General features: G+C 50.0%; 1 protein-coding gene and 1 long non-coding RNA gene across 2 annotated transcripts in view; one reads left to right on the forward strand and one right to left on the reverse strand.

Moving 5' to 3' along the window:
• EFNB3 (ephrin B3) overlaps positions 1-6,077 on the reverse strand; it is a 59,210-nt gene extending 53,133 nt beyond the window's left edge. The window contains exon 1 of the mRNA XM_069949041.1: positions 5,535-6,077. Coding sequence (XP_069805142.1) covers positions 5,535-5,653 — 119 coding nt within the window. The 5' untranslated portion in view covers positions 5,654-6,077. The remainder of the gene's footprint in view (positions 1-5,534) is intronic.
• Positions 1-13,000, forward strand: part of LOC138770123 (uncharacterized) — a 101,922-nt gene extending 88,922 nt beyond the window's left edge. The window contains exon 4 of the long non-coding RNA XR_011359404.1: positions 12,912-13,000. This is a non-coding gene — a long non-coding RNA (uncharacterized lncRNA). The remainder of the gene's footprint in view (positions 1-12,911) is intronic.
• Positions 13,001-17,772: the final 4,772 nt, after the last annotated feature.

Below are 17,772 nucleotides of genomic sequence, written 5' to 3' on the forward strand. Positions count from 1 at the left end.
ATGTTTATATGCCCCATCCTGCACCCTACCTACCCCAGGCATCATGTTTATATGCCCCATCCTGCACCCTACCTACCCCAGGCATCATGTTTATATGCCCCATCCTGCACCCTACCTACCCCCGGCATCATGTTTATATGCCCCATCCTGCACCCTACCTACCCCAGGCTCCAGCTCTGTATTCTAGATGGATCTTTCTCCTGGATTCTTTCACTCCTGTCTGCATGTCTGGATGTTGTGCTTCAAATCTAAACATTTCTTCTATCCATTTCCTTTCTTCTCGCTCTCCCTCTCTATTTCCTTGCCTCCCCGTGTTACGTTACACTGACTGTAAACCTTTCCGTAACTTTTGCCTCCAAGTTCATCTCCTGAGTTTCTTGCAGTTTCCCTTTCTGTGCATTATATTTCCCCGGTTTCCCTGCTCACCCCAGGCACATGCACTATATTTCCCCACTTTCCCTGCCTGTGCACTATATTTCCCCGGTTTCCCTGCCTGTGCACTATATTTCCCCGGTTTCCCTGCCCGTGCACTATATTTCCCCAGTTTCCCTGCCTGTGCACTATATTTCCCCACTTTCCCTGCCTGTGCACTATATTTCCCCAGTTTTCCTGCCTGTGCACTATATTTCCCCACTTTCCCTGCCTGTGCACTATATTTCCCCAGTTTCCCTGCCTGTGCACTATATTTCCCCACTTTCCCTGCCTGTGCACTATATTTCCCCAGTTTCCCTGCCTGTGCACTATATTTCCCCAGTTTCCCTGCCTGTGCACTATATTTCCCCAGTTTCCCTGCCTGTGCACTATATTTCCCCAGTTTCCTTGCCTGTGCACTATATTTCCCCAGTTTCCCTGCCTGTGCACTATATTTCCCCAGTTTCCCTGCCTGTGCACTATATTTCCCCAGTTTCCCTGCCTGTGCACTATATTTCCCCACTTTCCCTGCCTGTGCACTATATTTCCCCACTTTCCCTGCCTGTGCACTATATTTCCCCACTTTCCCTGCCTGTGCACTATATTTCCCCGATTTCCCTGCCTGTGCACTATATTTCCCCACTTTCCCTGCCTGTGCACTATATTTCCCCGATTTCCCTGCCTGTGCTTTATATTTCCCCAGTTTCCCTGCCTGTGCACTATATTTACCCACTTTCCCTGCCTGTGCACTATATTTCCCCGATTTTCCTGCCTGTGCACTATATTTCCCCACTTTCCCTGCCTGTGCACTATATTTCCCCAGTTTCCCTGCCTGTGCACTATATTTCCCCAGTTTCCCTGCCTGTGCACTATATTTCCCCAGTTTCCCTGCCTGTGCACTATATTTCCCCACTTTCCCTGCCTGTGCGCTATATTTCCCCGATTTCCCTGCCTGTGCTTTATATTTCCCCAGTTTCCCTGCCTGTGCACTATATTTACCCACTTTCCCTGCCTGTGCACTATATTTCCCCGATTTTCCTGCCTGTGCACTATATTTCCCCGATTTCCCTGCCTGTGCACTATATTTCCCCACTTTCCCTGCCTGTGCACTATATTTCCCCGGTTTCCCTGCCTGTGCACTATATTTCCCCACTTTCCCTGCCTGTGCACTATATTTCCCCGGTTTCCCTGCCTGTGCACTATATTTCCCCGATTTCCCTGCCTGTGCACTATATTTCCCCAGTTTCCTAGTTACTCTGTACAAATATCAGTATCCCCCCATACACTGACCCATTTAGAGGGAAATAGCAACCTTCCCTTAGGGGGCCATCCACCACCCTTTAGTAGATGTCCCTCTGTGTATTCCCCTTTAGTCCATGGCCACCAGTGTAGTCTTCTGTCTGTATATGGCCCCCAGTGTAGTCCCCCTTTAGCAGATGGCCCCCAGTATAGTCTCCCTTTAGTAGATGGCCCCCAGTCAGTAGACCACCCCCCAGTATACTCCCCCTCTCAGTTTCTGGTCCCCAGTGTAGTCTCCCCATCTGTATATGGCCCGCAGTGTAATCCCCCTTTAGTAGATGGCCCCCACTGTGCATCAATAGAAAAGAAAAAACAAAACTCACCTCCTGCTCGCTCCCCCATCGCTGCAGCTCTCCCAACATTTAGCTCTTCTGTTTTCTCTTCCAGCACAGTCAGCATGTGTTACAGACGCTGCCTGCACGGAAATCCTGGCCCCTCTGGGTAGTACTTCCGGTGCAGGCAGTGTCTGTAACACACGCTGCCTGTGTCGAACAAGAAAATAGGAGAGCAAAATGCTGGGAGTCCTTCAGTGACGGGGGAGCGAGCAGAAGGTGAGTTTTGTTTTAAGTGCGCTCACTGGCACTGCAGCTGCACATCACTTGGGGGCCCATGAATCGTCTGGTGGGCCCTAAGTGATGTGCTGCTGCAGTGAACTCACATGTGGCCGGTTCAGATGGCCATGGACCCCAGCTAGCTGCACAAACCACCCACACTAAAATCTGCCACTGGTGGGCCCCTAAAAGCACTGTGGGCCCCAGCACTTGCCTGAGTAAGCCAGGTGCTGGCGACTGCCCTGTTACCAGTTTTTTCTGCCTGTGCACTCTATCTCCCCATTTCTCCTTCATGTGCTCTCTATTTCATTTACCTGTGCACTCTATTTCCTTAGTTCTCTGACCCTGTGCACTCTCTTTCCCCTGCTCCCCATTCCTGTTCCCCTGCGCACTCTTTTTCCCCTTCTTTCTCGTGTGCTCTATTTCCCTGGTTCCCTAGCCTGTGCACTCTATTTCCCCAGCCCCCTGTCCTTGTGCACTCTATTTCGTCTGCTCCCTTGTCTCTGTTCTCCTGTGCACTCTATTTCCTCTGCTCCCTTGTCTCTGTTCTCCTGTGCACTCTATTTTCCCTGTCCCTGTGCACTCAATTATTCCTGCTCCCCTGTCTCTATGCACTTTTTTGCCCCTGCTCCCCTGTGCACTCTATTTCCCCCGCTCCCCTGTCCCTGTGCACTCTATTTTCCCCACTCCCCTGCCCCTGGTTCCCTGTGCACCCTCCCCCCCCCCCCCACCACCAACCCCTACCTTATCCCTGTGCACTCTATTTCCCCCACTCCCCTGTCCCTGTGCACCCTATGCCCCCTGCTCCCCTGTTCCTCTTCCCTTGTGCACTCTATTCCCCTGCTCCCCTGTTCCTCTTCCCCTCTGCACTCTATTCCCCAGCTCCCCTGTTCCTCTTCCCCTCTGCACTCTATTCCCCCGCTCCCCTGTTCCCCTTCCCCTGTGCACTGTTTCCCCCGCTCCCCTGTTCCTCTTCCCCGGTGCACTCTATTCCCCCGCTCCCCTGTTCCTCTTCCCCTCTGCACTTTATTCCCCCGCTCCCCTGTTCCTCTTCCCCGGTGCACTCTATTCCCCCGCTCCCCTGTTCCTCTTCCCTTGTGCACTCTATTCCCCCGCTCCCCTGTTCCTCTTCCCCTGTGCACTCTATTCCCCCGCTCCCCTGTTCCTCTTCCCCGGTGCACTCTATTCCCCCGCTCCCCTGTTCCTCTTCCCCTGTGCACTCTATTCCCCCGCTCCCCTGTTCCTCTTCCCCTGTGCACTCTATTCCCCCGCTCCCCTGTTCCTCTTCCCCTGTGCACTCTATTCCCCCGCCCCCCCTGTTCCTCTTCCCCTGTGCACTCTATTCCCCCGCTCCCCTGTTCCTCTTCCCCGGTGCACTCTATTCCCCCGCTCCCCTGTTCCTCTTCCCCTGTGCACTCTATTCCCCCGCTCCCCTGTTCCTCTTCCCCGGTGCACTCTATTCCCCCGCTCCCCTGTTCCTCTTCCCCTCTGCACTCTATTCCCCCGCTCCCCTGTTCCTCTTCCCCTCTGCACTCTATTCCCCTGCTCCCTTGCCCCTGTTCTCGTCTATTTGTTATTCCGTTTGGCTCCCAGACACTTGCTGCTTGATGTCTCTGTATCAGCCATGTGACTACACAATGCCCGCTCTGCTGTCACTATACGTGTGAGGGTCATAAGCCTATAGATGCTGCCAGTCTTCAGCCCTCGGCCATTGTAGCGCCCCCCCCCCCCCCCTGCGTCTCCCTCCATTTCAGGTTGGGTCTCTCCATGTGGGGCCCTGTGAGACTGCACCGATACAAGCACCATCTCCATGACAGAGACCGTATCTCTAGCAGTATCTCTAGAGTGGCGTGGAGCCATTTCATGTCCTTCGGCCTCCCCTCTTACACACAGAGGACGGGTAGGACCCAGGTAAATGCCCACCTCGCTCCTGCAGCCCCAGCTTCTACAGTCATGTAAACACAGATGTTTCCAATACCATAAGGATAACACATAGTACCTCCATCTTACGTCCTGAGTGCACTTTCTATAAACACAACCATCTGCAAAAAAAAAAAGGGGGCGACCTAGTCAGAAGCCCATCCTCTCCTCCGATGCAGCGAGCGATTGCAAGCTCTTTGTTCCACTCCACCATGGCTTGCGGCTCAGCATCGGTCTGGATAGAGGATGCTCTTCCTTACAGGATAAAAAGCCTGTACAGCCCTCAGGCTTGTAACTATTGGATTAGCCCTGGGGTCTTACGCTTATACTCCCAGTGAGTCATCCTGCGCTTGTCACAGGCTAAATCCTGTGTATTAATAAAAAAAACAACACACAAAGCAAAAGGTGATGCCGAAAAGACCAGATCAGCTTCCGAAATGAGAGACACAGGCAGGTTGGTGGCTCCAGATCGTAGATTTTGGCATACAAGGGGGCAAAGCAGGTCCCTATCAGTAGCCCCAGAGTTACAGATGTGGACAGGGGTTCATTCAAAAGCATAAAAAACAAAACCAATAACAACATAGATCAGCGCCCTTTGTAAGGCCAAGGGGTTCAGGTCTGGACCCCAAGGAAGGGACCCCCAAACCCAAGCTCTTACCTATCTATACATATCCATATTTATTGTTATTTTAGGACTTTTCGTTGTCGGAAATTATGCAAAAAAAATTTGCGCAAATTTGCTGAAAGAAGGAGACAACGGCTTTTCCTTCTACAGAAACTTGGGTGCGTCTTATCGCCCTGCGCATCCTACGGTACACGGCGGCACGGGTCTATTACGGCGGGGCGCGTATAGAGAGACGTCACATAATAAATATTAATACACCCTTACCTTCCTCACCTCAACATCAAATGTCAGAATCAATGAATAATTATATCACTCCCAAGATAACGTAGATGATAACGTGACCGGATACAAACATGTATATTTAAAAAAAAAAAATTATTAACATTTTCTAAAATTTTGGTAACTTTTTGACTGCGTCGAGGGGTAAAATAAACACAACAATATATTTAATGTAAATATTACGAAATAAAATTTTCAAAAATGTTGACTATTTGTGCGTCATCCAGAGTTCAGTCCATGATGTAGATGAAGTAGAAGATACAATGTATCAGAAATGTTACCCCCCCCTCCCCAGCCCCCCTTTCCCCAACATTCTACACCTGGAACTTTTTGAAACCCTCAACGTTTAAAAAAAATTGCATATGACAGAACCTCAGGTTGCAGTGCAGGAAAAAAGAGGCAGAGAATACGGTTTAGGGGTCAGCTGGGCCCCCCGAATTCCCACTAACCTTTTGTTGGAGCTATTCCAGTAGATGGGATCCAGGCTCAAGGCTGAAATAATCCAAAAATTCCAGAGGGTGATCAGCATCCTTATGTACAAGGCGGAGAGGAACTCTCGTAAAAACATGGTTGGGGATAGAGAGGGGGGTGCTCTTTGTTCACCCTGAAAATCCTGGGATTTTGGTTAAAATGCAAGCGGTGGTGGTGGTGGGGATGGAGGGGAGGGGGGTGCTGGAGGCAGCAGGAGAAGAGTCCGGCTTCTTTGTTGGGTCTACCGGGGAGGGAGGGGGGGGTTAAGGATATGGGATAAAGTTTAGGATAGAAAGTTTTGCCATATTGGCAGGAGGATGGCGGAGTAGGGTTTAGGGTGTCTGGCCCGTTTTGAGGGGATGAGGGTCATTTTGAGCAGTGTCGGTGGGGGAGGGGTGAAGGCATGGATGATGGGAGAGAGGGGTTTTGTCTTGGGCTCCCAGTGTCCCCCCTCTGTGTGTGAGTGGATGAGTGAGCGAGTAGTAGGGTCTCTCTGCTAGGAAGGAGCAGGCTGCTGGAATAAATCCCTCACACAGAAGAATGGGAAGGTGGAGAGAAGGGGAGGAGAGGCTGATGAATGCGAGGAGGGGAGGAATGGTGGAGGGCAGCCGAGGGGAGGAAGGGAGGCAGGGGGAGGAGGAGGAGGAGAGATGGAAGACACACTCACTTCTAGGCTTAGTTTACATCCAGACACACACAATGTACACACACCCACATGTACCAGCCGAGCCCCCCAGGACTGCAGTGCAGGTGAAGGACCACCAGACCAGGGGACCGGGCACAGCTAGGGGGCAGAGGACCGGGCACAGCCAGGAGCACCAAGGGGCAGAGGACCGGGCACGGCCAGGAGCACCAAGGGGCAGAGGACCGGGCACAGCCAGGAGCACCAAGGGGCAGAGGACCGGGCACAGCCAGGAGCACCAGGGGGCAGAGGACCGGGCACAGCCAGGAGCACCAGGGGGCAGAGGATCGGGCACAGCCAGGAGCACCAGGGGGCAGAGGACCGGGCACAGCCAGGGGGCAGAGGACCGGGCACTGGGGGCAGAATACCAGGCACATCCAGGAGCACCAGGGGGCAGAGGACCGGGCACAGCCAGGAGCACCAGGGGGCAGAGGACCAGGCACTGGGGGCAGAATACCAGGCACATCCAGGAGCATCAGGGGGCAGAACAGAGGCACAGCCAGGGGTACTGGGGAGCAGAATACCAGGCACATCCAGGGGCATTGGGGGAGGGTAGAACACTGGGCACATCCAGGGACACCAGGCACAGCCACCGAGGGGCAGAACACCGGGCACAGCTAGGAGCACCAGGGGGTAGAACACTGGGAATATCCAGGTGGCAGCGGAGGGCAGAACACCGACAAATACAGGAGCACCATGATGCAGAACAATGGCACATCCAGAGGGCAGAAACCTGGGCACCATGTCATAGTGACAATACCCCCATCTGTTACCCCCATCCAATACCCCCATCAGTTACCCCTATCTGTTACCCCCATCCATTACCCCCATCAGTTACCCCTATCCGATACCCCTATCTGTTACCCCATTCAATACCCCCATTCTTTACCCTCATCCGTTACCCCCATCCGTTACCCCATCTGTTACCCCCATCCATTACCCCATCAGTTACCCCTATCCATTACCCCTATCAGATACCTCTATCTGTTACCCCATCCGTTACCCCCATTCATTACCCCTATCCAAAACCCCCATCTGTTACCCCAACCGTTACCCCCATCCATTACTCCCATCTGATACCACGATCCAATACCCCCATCAGTTACCCCTATCCGATACCCCTATCTGTTACCCCATCCATTACCCCCATCCATTACCCCTATCCGATACCCCTATCTGTTACCCCCATCCGTTACCCCATCTGTTACCCTCGTCAGTTACCCCCATCAGTTACCCCATCAGTTACCCCCATCTGTTACCCTCATCCGTTACCCCCATCAGTTACCCTCGTCCGTTACCCCCATCAGTTACCCCATCAGTTACCCCCATCAGTTACCCTCATCCGTTACCCCCATCAGTTACCCCATCGCCCGTCAGCTGTGGGGTTCTGGGTTACAATGTTTTGCCATCAAATCTTTTCCTATCTCTTCCATGTTAGGCTCAGTCTGGCGGATTTCTACGCTTTACCCCTCTCCCCTGTATTACCGCCGGCCGCACAGGATCCTGGGAGAGATGGGCACCCACCACAGGCGGTTGTCACCCAGCTGTCCCGAAACCAGTTACAAATAAGTTTACTAAAAGGAGTACAAACGTCTGCCATCCCCCTCTATGTGTATAAGGAGTCAGGGTACATGCAGCGCCAGCTCCTGGCCGCCATCCGCCTCTATGTGTATAAGGAGTCAGGGTACATGCAGCGCCAGCTCCTGGCCGCCATCCCTCTCTATGTGTATAAGGAGTCAGGGTACATGCAGCGCCAGCTCCTGGCCGCCATCCCCCTCTATCTGTATAAGGAGTCAGGGTACATGCAGCGCCAGCTCCTGGCCGCCATCCCCCTCTATGTCTATAAGGAGTCAGGGTACATGCAGCGCCAGCTCCTGGCCGCCATCCCCCTCTATGTCTATAAGGAGTCAGGGTACATGCAGCGCCAGCTCCTGGCCGCCATCCCCCTCTATCTGTATAAGGAGTCAGGGTACATGCAGCGCCAGCTCCTGGCCGCCATCCGCCTCTATGTGTATAAGGAGTCAGGGTACATGCAGCGCCAGCTCCTGGCCGCCATCCCCCTCTATCTGTATAAGGAGTCAGGGTACATGCAGCGCCAGCTCCTGGCCGCCATCCCCCTCTATCTGTATAAGGAGTCAGGGTACATGCAGCGCCAGCTCCTGGCCGCCATCCCTCTGTCTGTATAAGGAGTCAGGGTACATGCAGCGCCAGCTCCTGGCCGCCATCTCCCTCTATGTCTATAAGGAGTCAGGGTACATGCAGCGCCACCTCCTGGCCGCCATCCCCCTCTATCTGTATAAGGAGTCAGGGTACATGCAGCGCCAGCTCCTGGCCGCCATCCCCCTCTATCTGTATAAGGAGTCAGGGTACATGCAGCGCCAGCTCCTGGCCGCCATCCCCCTCTATGTGTATAAGGAGTCAGGGTACATGCAGCGCCAGCTCCTGGCCGCCATCTCCCTCTATGTCTATAAGGAGTCAGGGTACATGCAGCGCCAGCTCCTGGCCGCCATCCCCCTCTATGTCTATAAGGAGTCAGGGTACATGCAGCGCCAGCTCCTGGCCGCCATCCCCCTCTATGTCTATAAGGAGTCAGGGTACATGCAGCGCCAGCTCCTGGCCGCCATCCCCCTCTATGTGTATAAGGAGTCAGGGTACATGCAGCGCCACCTCCTGGCCGCCATCCCCCTTTATGTCTATAAGGAGTCAGGGTACATGCAGCGCCAGCTCCTGGCCGCCATCCCCCTTTATGTCTATAAGGAGTCAGGGTACATGCAGCGCCAGCTCCTGGCCGCCATATTTCTCTCCCTCCACTACAGACCTGACTCATATTTGAGTCACTATTTAATAGCACCCTTCCCCTTTAAAAGCACAGGTAGGACCCGCCCCCCAGACCCCTCCCCCCACATGCTTCTTAAAGGAACCTTCCCCATTATCCATGAGGTCACGCTAATTCGATCAGAGCTTGATACGTCGTACATGAGCCTGCCGTATAGGAGCTCAGCTGTATGCGCCATCATGTGACACCATGTCTTCTGTCTGTAGAACTATAAGTCCCAGCAGGCCCAATGCCCTTAGAGGGACTTTTAGTGAGTACCCTAATGTATACGTGGTGGTGGTGGTGTGTATTGAGTTCATCATTGTGGCTTCTTCTTAGCAGGAGACATTGGTGGCATCAGCTTCCCAGAGTTCTATTAGAAAAACATGTCTACTTTCTTCCAGAAACAGCGCCACTCTGGCCCTCAGTTTATTTGAGGAATTGCAACTTAAAGGGATTGTTCACTCAATTTTTTTTTTCTTTCAGATCAACTGGAGCCAGAAAGTGTCAGAGATTTGTAATTTACTTCTATTAAAAAAATCACCACTCTTCCAGTACTTACCAGCTGCTGTATGTCATGCAGGAAGTGGTGTATTCTTTTCAGTCTGACACAGTGCTCTCTGCTGCCACCTCTGTCCATGTCAGGAACTGTCCAGAGCAGCAGCAAATCCCCATAGAAAATACATAGAATACACCACTTCCTTCAGGGCATACAGCAGCTGATAAGTACTGGAAGACTGGAGCTTTTTTAATAGAAATAAATGACAAATCTCTGTCACTTCCTGTCACCGGTTGATTTGAAATAAAATAAAATTGGTAAATAACCCCTTTAATTCCATTGAAGTAAATGGAGCAGAGTTGTAATACCACCTGCAACCTGAGGACAGGAGCGGCGCTGTTTTTGAAGAAAGCAGCTATGTTTACCTAATCCTGGATAATTAGTAATGTTATCTTGTGAAGCGAAGGTGGCGTTCCCCTTTATATTTCTGGCTCTTGTAAAGGACGCCTCTACCCTACTTGTAGGACGGATCCCTTGATAATAAGTTGATCCGTATGTTGGAGCTCCCGGAGATCACCTGTAATCTGTGGGGAAGTCATGCAGTGAGTGTTCAGTTCCCCTGCAGCGCCACCACAGGGGAAATTAGGCATTACACAATGGGGGAGATTTATCAAACATGGTGTAACTGGATCAGTTGCCCCTAGCAACCAATCAGATTCCACCTTTCATTTTCCATAGAGTCTGTGAGGAATGAAAGGAGGAATCTGATTGGTTGCTAGGGGCAACAGAGCCAGTTTCACTTTACACCATGTTTGATAAATCTCCCCCTATGTCCATTCACAATAGAGTAATGGTAACACAGGACAGGACGGGTCCTCCAGAGTGAGAGACGCTCTTGCCACCAGTCTCCAATCTGGTTAAGGATCCTGAACATCTCGGCATTCACCGTATAGGGGGTATAGGCCTGGTTTATGGACGGCCCCTTACAGACCCTGATCTGATGGGAGGCTCAGCCTTACATCCATAAGACTACTTAAAGGGGAACTCCTCTTGAGTCCACATACGTAAACCATATACCCGGTGCACCCCTTGTGTTCCGCTCGGCCTCTATTGTTCAGATGAAAATCACCAAAATCATCACGTGGACGCGGCGATGACAAGCGGGGGAACCAGACGTTTGGCAGCTGGTGAAGGGCTGAGCAATTAGCATAAAATAATGTGCAAAACGTGTCGGTCCCAGATGGAGTGTAATGTTATTAAAGATGGCACGTCAGCAAATATGCTATATGGGCACCGAGCTGCCAGGCCGGCAGAAATCACAGCTCATCTAGTATGGAGCACGCTGCTATAACCTGGGTATATAGTGATATGGAGCGCGCTGCTTTAACCTGGGTATATAGTGATATGGAGCACGCTGCTATAACCTGGGTATATAGTCATATGGAGTATGATGCTATAACCTGGGTATATGGTGATATGGAGGACACTGCTATAACCTGGGTATATAGTGATATGGAGCGCGCTGCTATAACCTGGGTATATAGTGATATGGAGCACGCTGCTATAACCTGGGTATATAGTCATATGGAGTATGATGCTATAACCTGGGTATATGGTGATATGGAGGACACTGCTATAACCTGGGTATATAGTGATATGAAGTGCGCTGCTATAACCTGGGTATATAGTCATATGGAGTATGCTGCTATAACCTGGGTATGTAGTCATATGGAGTATGCTGCTATAACCTGGGTATATAGTGATATGGAGTGCGCTGCTATAACCTGGGTATATAGTCATATGGAGTATGCTGCTATAACCTGGGTATGTAGTCATATGGAGTATGATGCTATAACCTGGGTATATGGTGATATGGAGGACACTGCTATAACCTGGGTATATAGTGATATGAAGTGCGCTGCTATAACCTGGGTATATAGTGATATGGAGCGCGCTGCTATAACCTGGGTATATAGTGATAATGGAGCACGCTGCTATAACCTGGGTATATAGTGATAATGGAGCACGCTGCTATAACCTGGGTATATAGTGATATGGAGCATGCTGCTATAACCTGGGTATTATAGTGATATGGAGAATGCTGCTATAACCTGGGTATATAGTAATATGGAGCATGCTGCCATAACCTGGGTATATAGTGATATGAAGCATGCTGCTATAACCTGGGTATATGGTGATAATGGAGCATGCTGTTATAACCTGGGTATTTAGTCATATGGAGCGTGCTGCTATAATCTGAGTATATAGTGATATGGAGCATGCTGCTATAACCTGGGTATATAGTGATGTGAAGTGTGCTGCTATAACCTAGGTATCACCGGTATATAGTGATAATGGAGCATGCTGCTATAACCTGGGTATATAGTGAAATGGAGTGTGCTGCTACAACCTGGGTATCGCGTGTATATAGTGATATGAAGCATGCTGCTGTAACCTGCATATATAGTAATAATGGAGCATGCTGCTATAACCTGGGTACAGTATATAGTCATATGAAGCATGCTGCTATAACCTGAGTATATAGTGATATGGAACATGCTGCTATAACCTGGGTATATAGTGATGTGAAGTGTGCTGCTATAACCTAGGTATTGCCGGTAGATAGTGATAATGAAGCATGCTGCTATAACCTGGGTATATAGTGATATGGAGCTCGCTGCTATAACTTGGGTATATAGTGATATGAAGCATGCTGCTATAACCTGGGTATTACAGGTACAGCTGGTATTACTTGGGTATCTCCTGTATATAATTATATATGTACAGCTGGTATAACCTGTGTCTCTCCTGTATATAATTATATATACAGTATATACAGCTGGTATAACCTGGGTGTCTCCTGTATATAGTGGTACGGAGTGTGCTGGTATAACCTGGGTATGTCCTGTATATAGTGGTACGGAGTGTGCTGGTATAACCTGGGTATGTCCTGTATATAGTGGTACGGAGAGTGCTGGTATAACCTGGGTATGTCCTGTATATAGTGGTACAGAGTGTGCTGGTATAACCTGGGTATGTCCTGTATATAGTGATATGGAGTGTGCTGGTATAACCTGGGTATGTCCTGTATATAGTGATATGGAGTGTGCTGGTATAATCTGGGTATATTCTGTCTATAATTATACATGTATATATATATATACAGCTGGTATAACCTGGGTATCTCCTGTATATAGTGATATGGAGTGTGCTGGTATAATCTGGGTATATTCTGTCTATAATTATACATGTACAGCTGGTATATGAAGAAATTAAAAAATGATCAAACCTGTGATTTCTCGCTCTCCGCCTCCGGTCTGACACCCCACATTCTCTCGTTTTTATCGTTTGCCAAACAGGTGTTTGCTCCACATGGACTTTTATGGTAAAATTTCAGGAAATCAAATATCATCCAAAAACAAGAAAAATAAACATGAAAAAAGAGCGACTGAAGATTGTAACTAGCTGGCATGTCTAGAAGTCAAAAAGAAAAACTTTTATCATTTATCAGATACGAGGCTGGAGAACCCGGCACCTTCCCTCCACCCACAAAGACAACGGAACAATAGTTCTAGCGTGAAGGTCCCATTGTCCAGAACTGGTTATGGCAATAAGTGCAGCAATGGAGCATCCAATACTGGGGGACCAACGATAGACTCACCAGCACAATGCTGTGAACTTTTGACTTTTAGGCTCCGTATCTTACCACATATCTCACCACGCTGTGTCAGTACTGTTGCACAAAGATTTAAACTGTTCCGGAGCTCCCGGTATCATCATGAATGATGATGCTTGGAGTTCCGAAGTCCGTTCCGTAGCGCATTGGCCATAATTATGGACCGTGCAAATGACCCCTCACATTCCCTAATCGTTCAGTGTATTATTAGGTGGATTCCCAAGCTAAAGGTCGCTGGTTGGAGGAACAGCCATGAAGATTTCCTAAGAAAAGAGAAGCAGCTTCCTCCAGCTCATCCAGAGCATTCTTTTGGCCAAACAATTTGCCAAACTGGATCATGTGAGCACTAGGACAGCTGGAAGAATATGAAAAAAAAAAGTCCGCCCATTAAAAAGCCAAGAGGTGGAGGTCCAGAAAAATATCGTCTACAAATTAGCTCATCACCAGTAGAGTTGATCAAACCTCGGAAAATCCTAGGTTCGATCGAACTCGAACATTCCCGGACCTTCCGCATTAGATTGCTGATGCCTTCCAGGTCCATGGGGAAGAAGGAGGGTGCCCGGGGACCGCCTGGAATTCCGGGATTCAGCCTATTACCTAGGCTGAATCCCGAAATTCCAGGCGGTCCCTGGGCACGCTCCTCCTTCCGCACGGAACGGGAAGGCATCAGCAATCTAATGTGGAAGGTCCGGGAATGTTCGATCGAACCTAGGGTTTTCTGAGGTTCGATCAAGCCTTATCACGAGGTCTATCGGGTCTGCAGTGACTACCGTGGCTGGTAGGCTTCGTAATAGTAGTTTTTTGCAAACTCGAGATGCTTCTTCTTAGATATTGAAGTGGAGGCTTCTTCACCTTTTTTCAGGCCGGTCGCGTGGTGCTGGCATGGGCGTCTATGACCTCACTATTACGAAACCTACCAGTGGCGATAGTCGCTCCAGACCCGATAGACCTCGTGATTAGGCTTGATCTAACCTCGGAAAACCCTAGGTTCGATCGAACTCGAACATTCCCGGACCTTCCGCATTAGATTGCTGATGCCTTCCCGGTCCGTGCGGAAGGAGGAGCGTGCCCAGGGACCGCCTGGAATTCCGGGATTCAGCCTAGGTAATAGGATAAATCCCGGAATTCAAGGTGGTCCCCGGGCAGTCTCCTTCTTCCCCACGGACCGGGAAGGCATCACCAATCTAATGCGGAAGGTCCGGGAATGTTCAAGTAGATCAAACCTAGGGTTTTCCGAGGTTCGATCAAGCCTAATCACGAGGTCTATCGGGTCTGGAGCGACTAACGCGGCTGGTAGGCTTTGTAATAGTGAGATCATAGACGCCCATGCCAGCACCACGCAACTGGCCTGAAAAAAAGTGAAGAAGCCTCCACTTTAAAATCTTCAGAAGAAGAAGCATCTCGAGTTTGCAAAAAAGTATGAAAAGTGGAAACGGGTGATTCAGAGTGATGGGACAAAAGCCAATAGGATGGCCTCTGATGGGTCTGGAAGAATCAAGGGAAAAAGGGGCGAGAAATTGAAGGAACCGTCAAGTATGGTGGATGAAGCCTGAGGATGTGGAGAGGTTTCATAGTCGAGGAGTTGGATACTTGACCAGGATCGATGGTGGTCTCATTGCTATATGTGAGTATCCTACAAGATGCGTTACTTCCTACCTTCAAATACTGTGAGTATAAGGACAACTTAGCGTTCCAGCAGGAGAACGACCCAAAGAATACCTGAGATTGGTGAAGACATGGTTCAATGACAATGAAGTAGAGATGTTGTGTCGACCACCACAGTCTCCAAACCGCAATCAATCCAACACTTGTGGGTAGAAGCCGCATTCATACCCAAGTGAGTCGACCAGCAGGCACCAACATTGGGGACGTGTAGAAGAGACCTGGCATCAGATGTCGGTGGAGACATGATTTAATCTGATGGAGTTTCCGAGCACACACACAAGTGTTCTTTTTCAAAGATGGAGTCACGATTAGTAGTCAGCGCAGTAGACTTTTATTCCTTGATAATCCACATGAGGTTGGGCTGAAGGCAAGTTACACGGGAGAACATCCCTCCGACCACGCGAAAGTGTCGTTGGACGGAGGATCTCCCGTGTAACTTGCCCTCATGTGAATTATCAAGGAATAAAAGTGGTCAGCTCAGGGCTATTACACGTATCTGGAGGAGGTGGCACCTTCAGGATTATCGAGATTTCTCCTCCATGTTCCTTGTTAGTTCTGGGTCCCCATGGAGAGAAGACATTGCCAGTCCTGCTGTGTTACACCGATAGTACACTCCAGTGCAATGTCACACTCTGCTGAGTAAAGGCTTGTAAAGAGCATACTCTGCTGCAATGCATTGTGGAAGTTGTAGTTTTTACACCCACCCAAATTGTATTCTTCTACTCACATCACTCTAGTCTTCTTGTCACATCCAGAGCTGCATCTAGGGTCCTGTTACCAGAGAGCAGTAATGTGACTTCCGTCGGGGTCTGTTAGTTGACCGTGTTGCATTTTTGGAGTTGATATGTTCACACCCAGTGCTGTACAGACTAAAATACTCCAGTCACTACCAAAGCTGCATTCATGATGAGTAGAATGAATAATGCATGTGAATATGGACACTCTTGATTGTACTTATACGTGATAAGAAAGTGCTGAAGAGCTCCCATCACCTTGAGAATGTAGAGGGTCTCCACCACCCTGAGAACCTAGAGGGCTTCCACCACCTTAATAATCTACAAGGTACTCCACCAACTTGAGAACCGAGGGGGCCTCCACCACCTTAAGAACCTATAGGTACTCTACCAACTTGAGAACCTACAGGATCTCCACCACTTTGAGAACCTAGGGGGCCTCCACCAACTTGAGAACCTACAGGATCTCCACCACTTTGAGAACCTAGGGGGCCTCCACCACCTTGAGAACCTATAGGTACTTCACCACCTTAAGAACCTTTAGGTTTCCACCACCTAGAGGGCCTCCAGCACCTTCAGAACCTAATGGGTTTTTCACACATTGAAGACATAGAAGGCCTCCACCCTTATAAGGACCTAGCAGGCTCCCACCACCTTGAAGACTTAGTGGGCCTCGACCACCTTGAGAACCTAATTGGTTTCCACCACCTTGAGAACCAACCTAAAGGGCCTCCAGCACCTTCAGAACCTAAGAACCTAGTGCACATTGAACACCTAGTGGGCCTCCACCCCCTTTGATTACCTAGTGGGCTCCCACCACTTAGAGGACCTATATATAATACGATAGATATGCGGACAGGACAAGCTCTTTATTCTCCTCCACCCTCTCAGTGATTCAGTCCTTGGTTTCGCAGGTTTCCAAGTAAGCAGGAAGCCAATTATGGTTGTGTTCACACTGTCTGTCTCCTCATCTGCCTGCTGTGAGGCTCCACCATATGGTGACCCAGTGAAATGCGCATTAATAGCAACCCTGCTGCTACACCGAGGGCTCAACACCTGACCGGGGAGAAAAGAGAAGATGGATCAGCCCCCTGTGCCGTGACACCCAGCTGATCAGGAGCGACCTATGGATCCGGTGACCTCAGGTGACCTGTGCAGGAATACAAGGACAGATCCGCAGTGATCACTGACACCGACCCACACTGTGCAGAGAGAGATGAGAGGTGGAAGGAATCTGCTCAATGATCTGTTAGCTACCCATGCCTTTCAGGGTCTGTAGAAAGTCGAGTGACAACCCTTAAGGGAATTGGAGGTGTCCTCATTCCTGTAAACAGTAGTGACAACCTCCTGTTGTTGGCAGGACTGGCCAACCGTCTAATGTGTATGGATACCTCCTGTCTAATGTAATGGAGGCCTCCCGACTGTCTAATGTGTATGGAGGCCTCCCAACCGTCTAATGTGTATGGAGGTCTCCCGACTGTCTAATGTGTATGGAGGCCTCCCGACTGTCTAATGTGTATGGAGGCCTCCCGACTGTTTAAGGTGTATGGAGATCTCCTGTCTAATGTAATGGAGGCATCCCGACTGTCTAATGTGTATGGAGGCTTCCTGTCTAATGTAATGGAGGCCTCCCGACTGTCTAATGTGTATGGAGGATTCCTGTCTAATGTAATGGAGGCCTCCCGACTGTCTAATGTGTATGGAGGCCTCTCGACTGTCTGTGTATGGAGGCCTCCTGACTGTTTAACGTGTAAGGAGACCTCCCGACTGTCTAATGTGTATGGAGGCCTCACAACTGTCTAATGTGTATGGAGGCCTCCCAACTGTCTAATGTAACGGTGGCCTCCTGACTGTCTAATGTAATGGAGGCCTCCCGACTGTCTAATGTGTATGGAGGCCTCCCAACTGTCTAATGTAACGGTGGCCTCCTGACTGTCTAATGTATATGGAGGCCTCCTGACCGTCTAATGTATATACTCAGCCAAGCTGTGTATGTGTATGGGGGGACAGCACTCTCATTTTGATGGTATACCTTCCTGCTCTCCTCCACATCACGGACCCTGTAGAACTGTGGAGATCCTCCTGTGGAAGCGAGCGGCTCGGCCTTATCTCCTCTCCCTGCTGCCGGAGGACTGAGTGTGAGTG

This window comes from Dendropsophus ebraccatus, chromosome 1 (assembly GCF_027789765.1).
Source record: "Dendropsophus ebraccatus isolate aDenEbr1 chromosome 1, aDenEbr1.pat, whole genome shotgun sequence".
Classification (NCBI taxonomy): Eukaryota; Metazoa; Chordata; class Amphibia; order Anura; family Hylidae; genus Dendropsophus; species Dendropsophus ebraccatus.